The 18,457-nt window shown below is 45.0% G+C and overlaps 1 protein-coding gene and 1 long non-coding RNA gene across 4 annotated transcripts in view; one reads left to right on the forward strand and one right to left on the reverse strand.

Moving 5' to 3' along the window:
• LOC140740510 (uncharacterized) overlaps positions 1-18,457 on the forward strand; it is a 30,613-nt gene that overhangs the window by 8,878 nt on the left and 3,278 nt on the right. The window lies entirely within an intron of this gene.
• The window catches only part of exoc3l1 (exocyst complex component 3-like 1), a 103,614-nt gene continuing 88,060 nt past the window's right edge, over positions 2,904-18,457 (reverse strand). For all 3 annotated transcript variants that reach the window (XM_073069717.1, XM_073069718.1, XM_073069716.1), the window contains 2 exons: positions 12,694-12,818; positions 2,904-10,740 (listed from right to left, as the gene is read on the reverse strand). In XM_073069717.1, coding sequence (XP_072925818.1) covers positions 10,557-10,740; positions 12,694-12,818 — 309 coding nt within the window. In that variant the 3' untranslated portion in view covers positions 2,904-10,556. The remainder of the gene's footprint in view (positions 10,741-12,693; positions 12,819-18,457) is intronic.

Below are 18,457 nucleotides of genomic sequence, written 5' to 3' on the forward strand. Positions count from 1 at the left end.
TGCCTGGTTTGGAGAACAAGTTATATGAAGCAAGGTTAGCAGAGCTGGGACTTTTCTCTTTGGAGAGTAGAAGCGTGAAAGGGGACTTGATAGAGGTCTATAAGATTATGAGAGGCATAGATAGGGTGGATAGTCAGTACCTGTTTCCCAGGGCACCAATAGCAAACACCAGAGGGCATATGTACAAAATTAAGGGAGGGAAGTTTAGGGGAGACATCAGGGGTAAGTTTTTTTTCACAGAGGGTTGTGAGTGCCTGGAATGACTTGCCAGGGATGGTGGTGGAGGCTAAAACATTAGGGGTATTTAAGAGCCTCTTGTACAGGCACATGGATGAAAGAAAAATGGAGGGTTATAGGATCGTGTGGGTTTAGTATTTTTTTAGAGATTATATGGGTCAGCACAACATGGAGGGCTGAAGGTCCTGTACTGAACTGTAGTGTTCTATGGTTTTATAGTTCTGCTTCAAACCAGATGGTAATGGTTGATTTGATATGTGATCTCCTCTTGTCACTTATCCCTGCAAGCAGAGGGAGTGCTACACCTTCTCCCTCACTGCCATTCAGGGCCCCAAACAGTCCTTCCAGGTGAGGCAAAAATAAAAGGGGCCTTTTCTGGTTGACTGCCGGTGACTAGTGGTGTTCCTCAGGGGTCGGTATTGGGACCGCTACTTTTCACATTGTTTGTCAGTGATTTGGATAAAGGAGCTGATGGCTTTGTGGCAAAGTTTGCAAATGATACAAATATAGGTGGATGGGGTAAATAGTGCCAAGGAAGCAATGCGATTGCAACAAGACTTAGACTAATTGGAAGAATGGGCAAAAGAAGTGGCAGATGGAATACAGTGTTGGGAAATGTATGATAATGCATTTTGGTAAAAGGAACAATAGTACATACTATTATCTAAATGGAGACAAGGTTCAAACATCAGATGTGCAAGACTCCCAGAAGATTTATTTACAGGTTGAGTCTATGCTAAAGAAGGCATATGCAGTGTTGGCATTTATTTCAAAGGGAATAGAATATAGAAGCAAGGCAATAATGATGAGCCTTTATAAGACACTAGTCATGTGCACTTGGAATATTGGCAACAGTTTTGAGCCCCATATCTCAGAAAGAATATGTTGTTATTGGAGAGAGTCTTGAGGAGGTTCACAAGGGTGTTTTTGGGAATGAAGGGTTTAACATATGAGGAACGTTTGGCAGCTTTGGGCCAGTACTCACTGCAATTTAGAAGAATGCAGGGGGATCTAATTTAAACCTACCGAATGTTGAAAGGACTAGATAGGGTGGCTTTGAAGAGGATATTTCTTATGGTGGCGATATCCACAACTAGAGGGTACAGACTCAAAATAAAAGAGTGACCTTTTAGAACAGAGGTAAGGAGGAACATTTTTAGCCAGATAGTAGAGAATCTGTGGAATGCTCTGTCACAGACTGTGGTGGAGCCCAAGTCCATGGGTATGTTTAAGGTGGAAGCTGATCATTTCCTGATTGGTCAGGGAATCAAAGGATATGGTAAGAAGGCAGATGTATGAGGTTGAGTGGAATCCAGGGTCAGTCATGATGGAATGGCAGAGCAGACTCGATGGGCTGAATGGCCTAATTCTGCTCCTATGTTTTAGGTCTTCAACTACAAGTTTGCTGGGGTCTACACATCTGGTGTTCGTGGTGTTGCCTCCTTTACATCTGTGAGATCTGGCATAGATTGGGGGACTGCTTTGTCGAGTACCTTCACTCCATTTGCAACAAACAAGATTTTCTGGTGATTAACCATTGTAATTCCAATCCCCATTCCCATTCTGAAATGTCAGTTCACAGCCTCCTCAACTGCCACAATGAGGACACCCTCGTGTCAGGGGAAAAACACCTCACATTCCATCTGGTAGCCTCCAACCAAATGACATGAACACCGCTTTCACTAACTTCCAGAATTTTTTTCCCCTCACCTTCTCTCTTCCATTCCCCACTCTGGCTTCCCTCTTCCCTTTTCTCTTCTTCTCACCTGCCTATCACCTTGCTCTGGTGTCCTTCCTCCTTCTGTTTCTTCCATGATCCACTCTCCCCTGCTATAAGATTTACTCTTCTTCAGCCCTTTTCATCTTATACCTGTCACCTCCTCGCTTCTCACTTCAATCACCCTCCTCCACCCAACCATCTTCCTCCTCACCTGGTCTCGCCTACCACCTGTCAGCTTGTACTCCTTCCCCTCCCCCTACCTTGTTATTCTGGCCTCTTGCCCCTTTGTTTCCAGTCCTGATGAAGGGTCTCAGCCCAAAATGTGTTGTTTACTCCTCTCTGCAGATGTTGCCTGACCTCCAGCATTTTTTGTGTATGTTGCACATTCATCCTCAATGTCTACCACAGTCTGTAAACTCCATCTCACACATATACAACATGTTGGAGAACAGTTCAAAACCTTTGAAAATTATTGCTGATCATATTGCAAGACAAAAACACCCCTATCACCAGCAACGTCAGGTTAAATATATTAAACCCTGATTAAATCTCTGGAGTCATTTGAAAAGTTTGACAACCATCTTCATCCATACTTTATGTAAAGAAACTCCTGTACGTAGGTCCTGTCACTCTGTATATATAATCAATCTATCTAATACCAGCTAATAATATGTAATTATATTTATTTTTTGTTGTGTTCTTTATGTTTATTGTGTTTTTTTATGCTGTATTGGATCTTGAGTAACAATCATTTTATTCTCCTTTACACTTGTGTACTGAAGAATGACAATAAATAATCTTGAATTCAATCCCAGGCTCTGGAAGTTTGTGATGATTCCATTGTGAGGAATGTGTTGGATAATTCTACCAGTGCTGATTGCACACCAGATCCTGATGAAACCAATGGCTGCAAACTTGTCATTCACAAACAAAGAGCCAGACAGAGTCCAAGTCCATTGTGCTTTTATTTTTAGGCAGGAATGAATATATCTAGGAAGCAAGCAAAAGTGTCTTTGAACCAAAAGTATCCATGGTTTCTCTCCCAGTTTACACAATGTTCCTGGAACCATGGAAAATTCAGATACTATGGGCAGTTCATTGGCTGTGTTACTGGGCTGTGTTGCTGCCTCCTGGTGTTAGGGCATTTTCTTGCAGCTACTTTTAGCATTTACATTGCAATCTAACAAGCAAGTAGTGTTCCACCTCCCTAGCACAGTCTGCTTGAATCTAGCAAGCCCCTGTGCAGAGTGGCTGTGGGGAGCCTTGCTCCTCTAGGTTTTGGTGGTAGAATGGAGAGGGGGAAATTGCATAGTCTCAGAACAAAGAATCATCTTCAATTTTTTTTGTTAAATCTGGGATTCCATGGTTCTCATTTGGGGGAAGATCATCTGAGATTTAGGATCATCTTTGGTGGATGAGGTGATTATGGTGATTATCTTGGGTGATTATGATGCATTCTGGCAGAGTAATTCTGCATTCTGTTCATTGGTGCCCTGCAAATGACGGAGTGCCAGCTTCACAAGCCAAAGATCAGACACGGTATGTCCAAGCTGCCTTTTGGATGAGTATTGTCCCATCTGCAGCATACTGAGGAGGGCTGTTATTAGTCAATGTCCCTGCCTTAATCAGATCAGTGTGAGTGAACCATATGGTGCAGTGGCACAGCTGTAGAGCTGCTGCCTTTCAGCCCTAGAGATGCATGTTCCACCCTGACCTCAGGCACCGTCTGTGTGGAGTTTGCACATTCTCTCTGTGAGCTCTTGCCTTTCCCCCCATGCTCCAGTTTTCTCCCACATCCTAGAAACGAGCAGGATAGTGGATTAATTGGCTGCTGTAAGTAGGTGAGAGTTAGAACTTGGGGGGAGTTGAAGGGAATGTGGAGAGAGTGAACAGGATTAAGATGGTTGATGTCAGTGAAGACTCAATGTGCCAAAGGTCCTGTTTTGATCTGCATAACATTATTACATCATGGGTGTTGGTGGGATCTCATCTATCAGCTGCTCCAACTTACTTCGGTATCCACAGATCTACTGACTGTGGAGCCCCTTCGCATGTTCTGAGGTTGTGAAAGGTGTGGCATAAATGTATGCCATTTATTATAGACTGACAGGTTTAGCTAGATTCTGGTTCTGCTTGAGGATTATAAACATTGGTAACGAATAGTGGTCCTGGAGTGAGCCAACATTAGGAGCCACCTACCAGGATGGACTGGGTTTTCCATCTACATCTCTCGGCATGGCCCTAGAAGAAAGAGCTTTCAGCAATCCATTGGAGGTTCTCAGATGGTTGAGTAGCATCTGTGTGTGGGGGGGGGGGGGGGGAGGGGGGAAGGAATTGTCCATGCTTCGGGTCAAAATGTTGACTGTTCTTTTCCTCCCACAGATGCCCCACGGCCCACCAAGTTCCTCCTGCAGGATTGTGCCTGTTGCCTCAGATTCCAGTATCTGCAGTCTCTTTGGTGTCAGGGAGAGAGCTTTGCCTATGAATAGTGGCTGCCTGACTGTGGCAGTATTTACCAAGCCATCAGGGCCTGCACACAGCTTCACGCAGTACTGCAGATGGCCAACTGTGAGTTTACAACTCTCTGTGAGTCTGCTGGGGAAATCGAAGGCCCAATGTCTGCGAATATACGAGTCTGCTGGAGGCTGAATATGGATGGTGCTGGGTTAGAGAACTGTGTGTGTGCATGAGAGGGTGGGAGGGAGGAAGGAACACTGTTGTTAATTTGTTGCTTGACATGTTCAGATTTTTGCTGCATTCTGTGTTGTTCTGCCAAGAAAGGTGGACATGCTATGTTGACGCTGAAATGTGAGGTAAAACTTGCAGGCTGCCCCCAGCAGTGTTTTGGTTGTTAACACAAACAACACACTTCATTGCACGTCTCACTATACAGGTGCTAAATAAATCTGAATCTGAGACCACAAGCTCTCAGAAGCCTTTTTTTCCCCAATCTGCAATGACAGAGCAGATGAAGGGTACCAGGGTGGGGTCTGAGTTCCAGTCCCAGCTGTAGGGATGGGACCCTGAGGATGTGGTCAGGCATTTGAAGCCCAAGTTTTGGAGTAAACTGCTGTCTAGCAATTGGGCAGCAGGTAGGTTGGTGTTGGAATTGGGCAGCAGACTCCTGAAGGGTTGGTAGGTGAGGGGTTAGTGGGGGAAGGATTTTCAGCTGTGGCTTTTTCTTGTCTTCATTTCTCTGATCTGGGCACTGCTGATGGCCAGCATTTATTGCCTGTTCCCAAATGCCTTTGAGAAGGTAGTTGTGAGTTGCCTTCTCCAATTCCATCTGGTGAAGGTATTCCTATTGTGCTTTTGGGGAGCAAAATGGAAGATTTGGACCCTGCGATGATGAAAGGGTGATGATAGATTTGCCTGTCAGGATGGTGTGTGACTTGGAGGGGTATCTGCAGGTTATAGTATTTTCATGCACCTGCACTATTGGGCATTCAAACCATACAGGTTACCGGCTTGGGAGTTGCTGTCCATTAGATCATACGACATAGGAGCAGAATTAGGCCATTTTGCCCATTTGTTCTGCTTCACTATTTGATCACTGATGATTTATTTTCCCTCTTAACCCCATATTCCTGCCTTCTCTCTGTAACCTTTGACACCCTTGTTAATCAAGAACCTATCAGTTTCCGCTTTAAATATACCCAATGACTTGGCCTCTACAGCCATCTGTGGCAATGAGTTCCACAGATTCAGTTCAAAGTAAATTTATTAGTAAAGTACAATTACGTAATTCACTTCAATTATGTCACCATATACAACCCTGAGATTTAGCATCCTCTGACTAAAAAATATCCCTCCTAATCTCTGTTCCAAAGGGATATCTTTGCATTCTGAAGCTGTGTTGTCTGGTCCTAGACTCCCCCAGCTATTGGAATAAGTACTGTATACATTTGTTTTAATACTTACAGATTCACTGCCTTTTAGCATCTATTGTTAACAGAACAAATTATTTAGGGTGCTGTGTTATGGTAATGGAGGTCATTGTTCCTCTGATTCAAACTTTTTTCAATGGATATAATTAATGATTTGATGTTAACTTAGTTCCATATTTCTGAGTGCAAAAAGTTAATGATAAGCAATATTGACAATAATAAGGAAACTTAATACCTGTTTGTATGGTCTTGCATTTATAAACTGTGTTTCATAATCTTAGGACATTTTTAACCACAGTTGTCTGGACAAGGAACTGTTGTATATGTTGTAGATGGTACACACTATAGCACTTGTGCTGCAGGTGGAGAGAATGGAGGTTCAGAGCAGTTGAGGGGGTGCCAATTAATTGGGTTGCTTGGTTGATGCTGGTGAGACTTACTGTGGCTGCGCCCATCCAGGCTAGTGCACGGTAATCTATTACCCTCTTGATTTGTGCGTTGGAGATGGTGGGAAGCGCTGTGTATTTAATATTTCAGTAATATTTGAGTGGTCTTGTATATATATGTTGATTAGCTTTCCTGTTCATTTAAATAATTAATTATGGGTTATATGTAAAAATACATTAATTACATACGTCATCACAGTACCACATGATACGTGCATGGCTCACTGAAAGTAAACTTGAATTTAGACCTGGATTTTGAAGTCATGTGTATTTCTTTGAAGTTTTGAAGTTACGAAACATAACAAGAAGTCTTAATGGGATTTGGAGCAATGGTTTGACAAGTCCATAAGCAGTCTGGAACAGAGTATTTCTGGCAGAATCCAGACCAGGGACTATAGAGCAAGTGGCATTTGACAGCATGATTGACGACGCCTTCTGTCACTTTGCTGATGACTGAAAGTAGACAGATTAGGTAGCATTCAGCTGGGTTGGAATAGCAAACCATAAACACAAGAGATTCTGCAGATGCTAGAAATCCAGAGCAACAGGCAAAAAATGCTGGTGGAACTTGGCCTATCAGGCTACATCTATCTGTCAACTGTTTATTCATTTTCATAGATGCTGCCTGACCTGCTGAGTTCCTCCCCATTTTGTGTTTGTTCTGGATTGGATTGGTGCTGCTTCTGGTGCACAAGACTTACCTGGGCAATCTTCTACATTGCCATGTAGATGTCAATATTGTAACTGCACTGGAAGAGTTGCTTAGAGGCTGGGCTAATTGTGGAGCTCAGATCTTTAGTATAACAGCCAGGTGTAGTCTGGGCCCTCCAGTGTTTGTTGTATTGGGTTTGTAATCATTTCTTGATAGACTGGGGAGAATTGATTTGGCAGAAGTCAGGTTCAGTGATGGAGGGGATCTCAGGATGAACCAGTGATGGATCAATCATTTCCTCTTCTGGCTGAACATGGCTAAGCAGCATGTAGGGCGACTGGAAAGGGTGTCAGGACTTGCCCAAGGCATGGGTTCACAGCTGGGGATCCAGCTCCACCAACAGAGTGGGGAAATACCTACCTCTTGATTCATGGCTGGGAAGGGTCAGCCTTTGGGACAAGGGTGAAGAGGTTGTTTCTCCCATCAGAATGTAAAGCTAATGAGCAGTGAAAGAGACATCGCTCAATACAGCAAACATAGGGAATGCAACAGAAAACAAAATTCGCTACATTTGAAGTGTTTGACCAGTGACTTAAATCAATATGTAGATGGTCCAATGAGAGGAGGAGCTGTACTGGACTTGGTGTTGGATAATGAGTATGGCCAGGCAATTGAGGAACAGTTAGGGAACAGTAACCACAACTCCTTAACTTTCAGAATAGCTAAAGATTAGGTTAGGTATGGTCCTTGCGGGAGAGTCTTAGAGATTGATGAGGATAGGGCAGTAAATATTGTCTACATATTTAGACATATAAAAAGCATTTTTCAAAGTTCCTCATGGGAGGCTAATCCAGAAGATCAAGGTGCATGGGGTTCGCAGTGAATTGGCTGTTTGGATTCAGAACTGGCTTGCACATAGAAGTCAGAGAGTAGTAGTCGGAGCAACTTATTTGAGCTGGAGGTTCTGTTCCAGGACCTCTGCTGTTTGTAATGTACATAAATGACCTGGATGAAAATGTAGATTGGTGGGTTAGTAAACTTGTGGATTTGTAGAGTTGTGGATAGAGTAGAAGACTGGCTAAGAATATAGCAGGATATAGAGCACTTGCAAATATGGGCAGAGAAATGGCAGATGGAGTTTAACTCAGATAAATGTGAGGTGTTGCAGCTTGGTAGAAATGTAAGGAGACAGTACCCTGTTAGGACAAGTTCATAGCTCCTAGAAAGGTCAATAGGGTGTTTAAGAAGGCTTATGGAATGCTGGTTTTTATTAATTGAGGCATTGAGTTCTAAACTCAAGAGGTTATGTTGCAACTTTGTAAAACTCTGGTCACATTTGGAGTGTTGCATACCATTGGTCGCCCCACTGTGAGAAGGATGTTGCAGCTTTGGGGAGGGTCCAAAAGGACGCTGCCTGGTTTAGAGGGCATGTACTATCAGAAGGTGCTGGACAAACTTGGGTTATTTTCTCTGCAGCGGCAGAGGGTGAGGGGAGATTTGATAGAGGTTTATAAGATTATGAGAGGCATAGATAAAGTAAATATTGAGTATCTTTTCCCTGGAGTAGAAATGTCTAATACCAGAGGGCATGCATCGAAGGTGGGGGGGGGGGGGGCGCGGGTAGGTTGAAAGTGGATGTGTGGTTTAAGATTTCTACTCCAAGATGTGTGGATGCCTGGGATGTACTGCCAGGTTTGGTGGTAGAGGCAAATACATTAGAGGCTTTTAAGAGACATTAAGATTGGCACATGAATATGAGGAAGATGGAGGAATATGTAGGTAGGAGAGATTAGTTTGTGGGGATGTTTGGTTTACGTTTCTGTTTTGGCACAACATTGTGGGATGAAGAGCCTGTTCCTCTGCTGTACTGTTCTATATCTATGTCTATGACTTCTCAGTGAGTAAGGCTGAGTTACAGTGACTGTCCCCTGAACTAGGTTTGGGTGGTTTTCAGTGAGTGGGAAGGGGATGGTGCTCTAACTCAGGGATTGTGTGCTGGGGCCTCTCCAATAATGATGAAATGACAGGGTGGAAGCAGGCAGGAAGCTATACAGTGACTGAAGAGTTTCATTACACAGATAACCTGGTGAGCTCTGCATTTGACCCTGGTGTCTCCTGGCTTGGCTCCAGGAACTTCAGTGCAAAGCCTCAGGTCTCTGTGGCCTGAACTGGACAAGTACAATGGATCCTTGTCTTGGCTCACCACCAGCAGTATTAGACAGATGTGGGTTCACCCACCAGATCTCCTCCTTAACTTCCAGGCAGAATCAGACTTGATCTGTTTCAGGAGGTCTTCAGAAGATCAAACCGTGTGTTGGTCTCCTCATGTTAATCCGTGACCAATCCAACATAGAAATGTGGCACAATGTGAAAAAGTGTTTGTTGTTGGTATATCCTTGCTGCAGTGACATCTGGCTTTGATGTCTTCCTACATCATTGACTACAGGGACATGTCAATACGCTGTTGTAAAACTGATGGCTCCTCTGGAAATTAACAATGCTCTAGTTTTTCATTCACCAGAAGGAACATGGCTAGCTTCAGGGTCTCGAATCCAGCAAAGACAGTGGTTAGTGAGACCAGCAAAAGGATGGATTGGGGGAATGGGTCAAGGCATCTTGGTTCTGCCCTCAGCTGGAGAGCCTATCCTCTGAGCTGCTTCCTTCACCTGGATAGGAGAGGCCCAGCCAACCTGAGGGGAGCTCAGGGAGTGGAAGGTTGAACTGGGGTGTGGAGCAAACCAAGGTCAGCAACAGTCAACATTTCCCTTCCCCTCCCCTCTCTTCTGCCAATCCACCATAACCTAACCTAGGTGAAGGGCAGCCCCCAAATTTGTGTCTCAAGAGACTAATGGTGGCCATAATCCATGGTCTGATGCAGACCAGGGACAATGTCTTTGAACGTGCCCTTATTTCCAAGGTTTGAGGGCCTTTGGGAATGCTACATTGGGAATACCCCCTGGGCAGAATGATACCTGGCAACCCCTTGCCTCGGAGACATTTTCCCTGTCGTCTGTGGGAGTGTCTGGAGTCATAGAACGTGGGAACAAGGCAGCACAAAACAGGCCCTTCAGCCCATAGCCATCACGATAACCATCCAAAGTAATCCTGACTGTCACACAGAGTCTAACAGACCTCATTCTAATCCCATCCTCCTTGTGGGTGGACTTGGCAGGTGAGAGAGGGAAAGAGGCAAATGGGAGAGGCTAGAAAAGCCAGGCCAGTCTGATGCTGCTCTCAATGTTGTCATACATGCTCCTTTGGAATAATGGATAATTCGTTGGGAATGCCGGGCAGAGTTAAATCCAGGTTGTGTGGGGTACATGCCTATTGGCTTCACTGACTGAGCCAAGAAGTGAGGTAATTCCAGGAACCTGTAACATGCTGTGTAAGTAGGAGGGGTTTATACGTGCTGCAGAGATCTGAGACCCTTGGTGCCCAGAGTTACCTACCCAAAAAGCCCACATTTTCTGTCAGGGCTTCTGTACCTATCAGGCTTGGGCATAGTGGTAGAAAAAAATCCCAACTCGCACTGCCACTCAGCTGTCCACAATCACCACATCAGTTGTTCCTTATTGAGGGAGCCTCTTCTGAGGATAGAATTGATGCCCTGTGATTTAACCGCATTTGACAGTGGGGAGGCAGAAGGGAAGGATTGGAGCTGGCACCAAGATATCGGAGAAGATGGACTGGTAGCCTTCTGGAGGCTGGCTGTTCTGCTCCAGCATGTCCAGCACTGTGCCGCGGACCTCCTTGGACACGTCCCCCCTGATGTCCAGCAGCACCGAAACATGCTCATCACTGGGAAAGGAAACGGTCTCTTAGTAAGGAACAAAGGTGAAGTCTGCACAAGTCTTTGCTAAAGTCTCCTGGCCTATTCATCCTCACTTATACACAACCTATCAACATAGAATAGTTGAACATCCAGTCCACCTGATGCCCTCAAGTGCAAAGTCGTAAATCAGTGGGAGGGCTGGCTGAAACACTGAATTGTAGTTGCCACAAAGTTAAATCAAGGCAAATATAGACCATAAGACCATAAAACATAGGCAATTCAAAACATTGACTCTGTTCCACCATTCTGCCATGACTGCTTTGTTGTTCCTCTCAAACTCATTCTCCTGCCTTTTCCATGACCTTTGACACCCTGACCAATCAAGGAACTATCAACCTCCACTTTAAAAATATATCCAATGACTTGGCCTCCACAGCTGGCTGTGGCAATGAATTCCACAGATTCAGTTCAAAGTAAATTTATTATCAAAGTACATGTATCACCATATACAACTCTGAGATTCAATACCCTCTGGCTAAAGAAATCCCTCCTCATCTCTGTCCTAAAGGAAAGTCCTTCTATTTTTAGGCTGTGCCCTCTGAACATATAGGATAGGAAACACCCACTCTATGCCCACTCTATTTAGACTTTTCATTATTTAGTAGGTTTCAATGATTCCTAAATTCAATAGGTCTCCCCATTCTTCTAAACTCCAGCAAGAAACTCAGGGTGGATGGTCTGACATTTGCTATTGATTGGCTATCTCCGGTTTTAACTCACACCTACTCCTCATTGCCAGGAATTCTGCTCACACTTCCTGCTGATTACACCAGCTACATTTCAATCACCAGGCCCCTTGTTTCTCTTTGGCTTTCCCCTGCTTTAATCCATGGTCATGCACTCTACCCCATCGGGTTTTGTTCACCTTTCCTGCAGGCCACACTGATTGCACTTCAATTATCAAGCCCCATCACCCCACCCACTCCTTGCCACCATCCCCCATCCCTATCCAAGTTCCTATCTCCCTGTACAATCACCAGGTTTAGTTTCGTGTGCTTTCTTTAAACTTACCAGAACTTATTGGGTTAATTGAAAAATGTACTATCTACTGTATAACATCAAAAAGAAGTGATTTGGAAGTGTGTTGGAGCATTAATGGAATTACATCCGTTAGTTTAGAAAATCTGCTTGTTTAGTACCATCAAAGTCCCCAAGGTGGTAGATTAACTGGGTTTTACTGTATTTCCTCCACTAAAAGTCTTCTAGTGGAGGAAATCTTTGCCTTTATATAGTCACCTATACCATTAAAATACCCCTCTGAACAGCCAAACAAAGCCCTCTGTTCATCAGAGAGAGCCAATAAATGCTGGCCACTCCGGGATGGACGATAAATGCTGGCCACTCCAGGATGGGCAATAAGTGCTGTCTTGCCAGTGATGTCCAGATCATGAAACATGAGTGCACGAGTACTAAGAGTGTTGATGAGAGCATTGCACCCCTCCCCACTCCCCATGACCAGTGGGCACTGCTGCAGTCTGAGAGGAGAGATGTAGCATTATGCTCTCTCATTCTTCCAAGGGAAGGACACATAGTTCCATCATGATTGTACAAATATGGATGTTCTCAAATGTTCTTAGGGGGAACTAGCGAGGCTGATTCAGATTTGGCTCGGTGATAAGGTAAAGGTTCAGTTCAATTCTTCGACTGGAGACCTGTAATTAGTGGGTGGAGGTGGGGGGTGGGGTGCAGAGGCCAGCGTTGAGACCTCTGTTATTCATTATTTATGGAAATGATTTGGATATGAGTGCACAGGGCATAAACAGCAAGGTAGCTAATGTTGTTGATAGTGAAACAGGTTACAAAGAGATCTCAGTCAGTTCGGGAGGTGGGCTGAGGATTGGAGTGTGGCTGAGATGCTCGGTGCCACACTGTTGGATATGGACTGGTGAAGGAAGTGCAGCTTTGGTGGGAAGAGTTACCTGATATCGGGATAATTGGCCACCAAGCCAGAGACCTCCAGGCTGAGCAGGGAGCTGTCTGTTAGCTTGATGAGTTCCGAGATGGAGGAAATCACGTTGGTGAGCCGATCAGCATCTCCCAGTCCCTGTAGCAGGCAGAAGCAAAGGGGAGATGTCAGCAAATTTCACCCTGTTAATCCCTGCCTTTCCTTACCATCTCAAAACCTTTGCCTCAAATTTAACATCTAGTTCAGTAATCCAGCTCCATTACACTGGAAATGAGATCTTTGGAGCAAATGTCCAATGAAGGCATGTGTCGCTGCTCAGTGTGAGTGATAACATGGCAGTACTTCAGTAAGGAAGGGGTTTGGGAGCAAACTTCTCTCCCAGATCCTTCACACCACCACCCCCACCAACTCACAATTAATAGTTATCACTGCTACAGAAACTAACTGGCCATTTCCTTCCTTGCTGAGTTCATCACAAAAATAAAATACTTATTGCCTGTAAAGTGCTTTTAGGGTGTCTAGCAGTTTAGAAGGACCTGTATAAATGCAAGGCTTTCTTTCTTTGGAAGCAGAAAAACTCTCCCTTGAGTGTCTGTGCACTGAGTGTGAGTGGTATGTGGTACCCTTCATAACATGACGGTGTCACTTATTACAGCTACTTAGTGATGGAGGGACCAGAAACGGTGTGAGAGGGCATGATGGAATTCGTGCTAGGTTATAGGCTAACCCCAGCGGGCTGGCTCTCCTGTTACTGCTCTCTAGTGTTGCTCTCAGGAAACAAACTGGATTATCTTTGTCTGCAACCGCCCCAAGGTGAAATGAGGAATTGCTATGAGCTTATTCTTATAGAAACATGGCTCCAGGACAACATGCCATGCACCATCAAATTGTGCTAATATTATTGTGTGATTGTATGTGCTGTATCATAACTATAGGTGCTGTGTGTGATTGTATGTGCTGTACCATAACTATAGGTGCTGTGCGTGATTGTACTTGCTGTATCGTAACTCTAGATGCTGTGTGTGATTCTATGCACTGTGATTTGCACTTTTGTCCTAGAGGAACATTGTTTCGTTTAACTGTGTAGGGTTGAATGATGATAAACTTGATCAGATTTCATCCATCAGATTCCTTTTTCTACAGCCTTTACCTCTTCCATCTATCACAGAAGTTCTCAAGCTTTTTGGGTTACCACCCCTTGGCTCCCAGACCACATCCCCACTATCCTCTCCCTTTTCCAGCCATTGCATAAAAACTATAAAGAATTTTGATTTACAATACACAGTGAAAGAAATAAGAACTGTAAATTCAAAGCAGTGACAAATAGTTACAAAAACATTCAAATCTAGTTAAAGCTACAAATAATATTATTTCTTTATTTAATTACAGTAAAACTATTTTCATCAACAATTTTGAAGTGTACATCTGTAGTCCAGCTATTCACTACTTCATTGCTTTTTCATCTTTCAATGAGATGGATGGGCTTGGTGCAGTGATATCAGCTTCACAACATCAATGTTATGACATGAGCACAACCTTGCAAGCCCCCGGGGTTTAGATCCTCTAACTATCCGGAATATGGATAGCTGGCTTTGAAAGATTCAAGCCCACCCAGCTAATTGGTAGCCATGCTTTGTCACTAGGATTTTAATAATTAAATAGCAACTGAACTGAGGTTCAGCGCTAAATCATCAGCTCTACTTGAATTATCAGAATCAGAATCAGGTTTATTATCACTGGCATATGACGTGAAATTTGCTAACTTAGCAGCAGTAGTTCAATGCAATACATAATCTAGCAGAGAAAAAAATTATTAACAATAAATAAACAAGTCAATCAATTACAGTATACATATATTGAATAGATTTTAAAAATGCAAAATCGGAAATACTGTATATTAAAAGAAAGTGAGGTAGTGTCCAAAGATCCAATGCCCATTTAGGAATTGGATGGCAGAGGGGAAGAAGCTGTTCCTGAATCACTGAGTGTGCCTTCGAGCTTCTGTACCTCCTACCTGATGGTAATAGTGAAAAATGGGCATGCCCTGGGTGCTGGAGGTCCTTAATAATGGACGCTGCCTTTCTGAGACACTGCTCCTTGGGTACTTTGTAGGCTAATACCCAAGATGGAGCTGACTAGATTTACAACCTTCCGCAGCTTCTTTCGGTCCTGTGCAGTAGCCCCTCCATACCAGACAGTGATCCGCCTGTCAGAATGCTCTCCACGGTACAACTATAGAAGTTTTTCAGTGTCTAGTGTCTAGTTTAGTACTCTGTTCTCATTTCAGTCTCATATCGTGTCTCAATTCTACTCCAGCACTTGGGTCCTAACCACCCTCGTCTAGGTCTCTCATTACAGTACGATTGAGCCTAACATGGATCTAGTGGGGTTTTAGAGCTTCTCGTCAGCTGTGGGTAGCCACAGTGAGAAAATTTCTAGACAGAGCTGGGAGAATCACGACCTCAAGGTCACCAAGCATCACAAGGTGGAAACCAAAGTCACTTGGTTGAGGCTGTCCGTCACTCTGTCGAGTCAGTCCATCTTCCAACCCTGGAGAGATTCGGTGGTGACCTGGGCTCTTGCGACGGCTTCTTCACTCAGTGTTCGCTGGTGTTTGAACTCCAGCTGTCCCGGCTCCTTACAGAGTGCAGAAACGTGGCCTTCATGATCTCTCTCCTGACCAGGAGAGCACTGGCATGGGCCAAGGCGCATTGGGAGCAGAGGCTGGAGACTTTCTCGGGTTTGGAAGAGTTCACAGTCACCGTGAAGAAAGTGTTCCATCATCTATCAGGAGCAAACAGAACCTCGGACCATCTGATGAAGGTGTGCCAGGGCAGTTGGTCAGCAGCCAACTAAGCTATTGAGTTTCAGACTTTGGCCGAAGAGAATGGCTGGAACAGGGAGGCCTCGATAATCGCTTGGTGGAGGAAAAGTGGGCTACCTTAAAAGGTTGAAGAGGGCGAGCCTGAGCCCAGCCTCAATGTATCACAGTTCCACTTCCTGACCTGGACAATGTCCAGCCCATCTCCTGCTCAGGGTCTTGTTGAGCCCATGCAAATCGGCTGCACAAGACTCTCCGCTGATAAGAAGTCCCTGTGTTGGGGTCAAGTTTGCTGCTATTACCATGGATAAGCAGGTCACCTATGGGCCAAATGTCCGAAGCTGCAGCAGTCAGGAGGACAGCTGTCAGGAGGACCCTGACGGTAGCAACCATTCCTCCCAGCCCTACTGATTATGGGGTCACACTGAAGGTGGAGATCTCCTGGGGAAGGAACTGGCGAGAGGTGAAGGCCTTTGTGGACTCTGAGGCAGCAAGGAAATTTCCTGGACTTGGGGACTGCCCATCAGCTTAACATACCCCTACAGGAGTTGAGCCACCACATGTCCGCAACAGCTCTGGATGGTCGTCCACTTGGTTCAGGGCACATCCTGCAGCAGACATCAGTTTTGCGGATGAGGAAAGAGGAGCATGTGGAGGACATTTATTTCTATATCATCGATTCCCTTCACACACCCCTGATCATTGGGCACCCTTGTCAGCCGAAAGGAAGGGAGGACCATTGACTGGTCCAGTCGCTGCAAGAGTGTATGTTTTCGGCTTGGTGTTCTGACCTCAGGCTCTCTTGAGACCTGTGGCCAACAAGGAGGCAGACTTCTTTCGGAATAACCTGGAGCCTTCAGGAGACCCAGTCCTGTCTCCAAGGGCAGGTAATCTGGCTCCAGCCAGCAGGACTGTGCAAGTCCTGACCCTGTCCAGTCGAGGGGGGTGGAGTATACTGGAACTAGACAGAGGGGGTCTCTAGTTCAGGAGAGAGCCAAGGAGGTCTGGAATTCTATCAGCTAAGCTTAAGGGATCCAGTCACCAGGTCCAATCTAAGGGAAAGGCTCTTAAATGTAGACACTTGGAGCCTAGACCCAGGAGCACAAAGATGATTTGTCACACTTCATTGGCATTGTCTGAAGATTTGGATGAGGACTTGGACTCCGATTTGGTCTTTGTTTCAACTAAAGACTCTAGTGAACCTATGGAGGAGACTCTTGGGTCTGCCGAATCACTCCTGCTATCTAGGGGGCCTCAGGAATCATCCTTGGAGGAAGGTTTGGGGTAGTTGAAACACCCAGGTGAGTTGAAATCCCTTCCATCTACAAGGATTTGGAAGAGGTCTTCAGCCAGGGGAAAGCTTTGACTCTTCCACTGCTCCGACCCTATGTCTGTGCTCTAGATCTACTGCCTGGTACTTGTCCTCTGCGGGGTTGATTATACGCACTCTCAGGCCTGGAGAGAAATGCTCTGGAGACACACATAAAGGAGGCTCTTGAAAAGGGGTTCATTTGGCCCTCCACCCCACCAGCCAGTGCAGGCTTCTTCTTCGTACAGAAATAGGATGGGAGCCTGCAGCCATGCATCAATAATAGAGGGCTGAATCGCATAACTGCCAAAAAATCATTACCCCCTTCCACTCATGAACACTGCCTTCGAGGTTCTCCGAGGGGCAAGAGTATTCTCGAACCTAGACTTGTGGAGTGTGTACAATTTATTTTGCCTATAAAGGAAGGTGATGAGTGGAAAACTACATTAGACACACTGACAGGGCACTATGAGTATCTGGTCATGTCCTTCGACCTCGTGAACACACCAGCAGTTTTCCAGATGTGCTCTGGAATGCTTTCCATAAACACGCCTTTGTCTTCTTGGATGATATCTTAATCTTCTTGAAGCCTATGGATGAGAGCGTCGCTCATGTCAGAGATATCAAAAGAGGCTTCTAGATGATGGACTTCATGTCAAGCTGTCTTGGATCACGGTCCTCAATTTGCATCACATTTATGGAGGGTGTTCTGTACACTGATTGGGGCAACCGCAAGTCTTTCCTCTGGGTTTCATCCGCAGCCCAATGGCCAGATGGAATGGGTGAACCAGGATACGGAATGAACCATAAGGTGCCTGACCTCAGAAAATTCAGATGAGTGGTGCAACTATTTGATGTGGGCAGAGGTTGCTCACACTTTACAGCATTCTGCAGATGGGTTGTACCAGTTTGAATGCCAATTTTGATATTTTCTGCCTCTCTTTTCTGAGCAGCAGACTGAGGTTAGGGTCCCTGCGGCTGAAGATCTTGGCTGATGCTACAAGTAAAATGGACTAGGGCAAGGGAGATTTTGTTGGTCTCTACCCAAAGGCTGAAATAAAGGCTAACCACAGGAGAAGACAGGGACCAACGTTACAGCCTAGGAACCAGGTCTGGCTGTCTATTCAGGATTTGCCTCTCCAGGTGGAGTCTAGGAAGTTGGCACCCAAGTTTATTGGATCCTTCAAGGTTCTCAAGAAAGCAAACCCAGTGGCTTACACCTTGCAGCTCCCCAAGACCCTCAAGATCAATTCCACTTTCCACATTTCTAAATTAAAACCTGTGGACACCAGTCCTTTAGCCCACCACAATCAATCCCACTGTCACCCAGATTTATCAATGGGGAACAGGTCTTCACCATAAAAAGAATTCTGGACTCATGAACTGTTCAGGGTGTTTGACAGTTCCTCATGGACTGGAAAGGATTTGGACCAAAGGAAAGGCGCTGGGTTTCTGAAAGGGACATCTTGGATCCAGCTCTTACCCTTGACTACCAACATTGTCTCTCTGAGGTTCAGTCCTCAATCATCAGCTCTACTTGGAATATCATCTAGTGTCTAGTTTAGTAACACACAAAAAATGGTGGAGGAACTCAGTGGACCAGACAACATCTATGGAAAATAGTCGACTGGATACTTGGATTTCCAG

Source organism: Hemitrygon akajei, chromosome 17 (genome assembly GCF_048418815.1).
Source record: "Hemitrygon akajei chromosome 17, sHemAka1.3, whole genome shotgun sequence".
In the NCBI taxonomy this organism is placed as follows: domain Eukaryota; kingdom Metazoa; phylum Chordata; class Chondrichthyes; order Myliobatiformes; family Dasyatidae; genus Hemitrygon; species Hemitrygon akajei.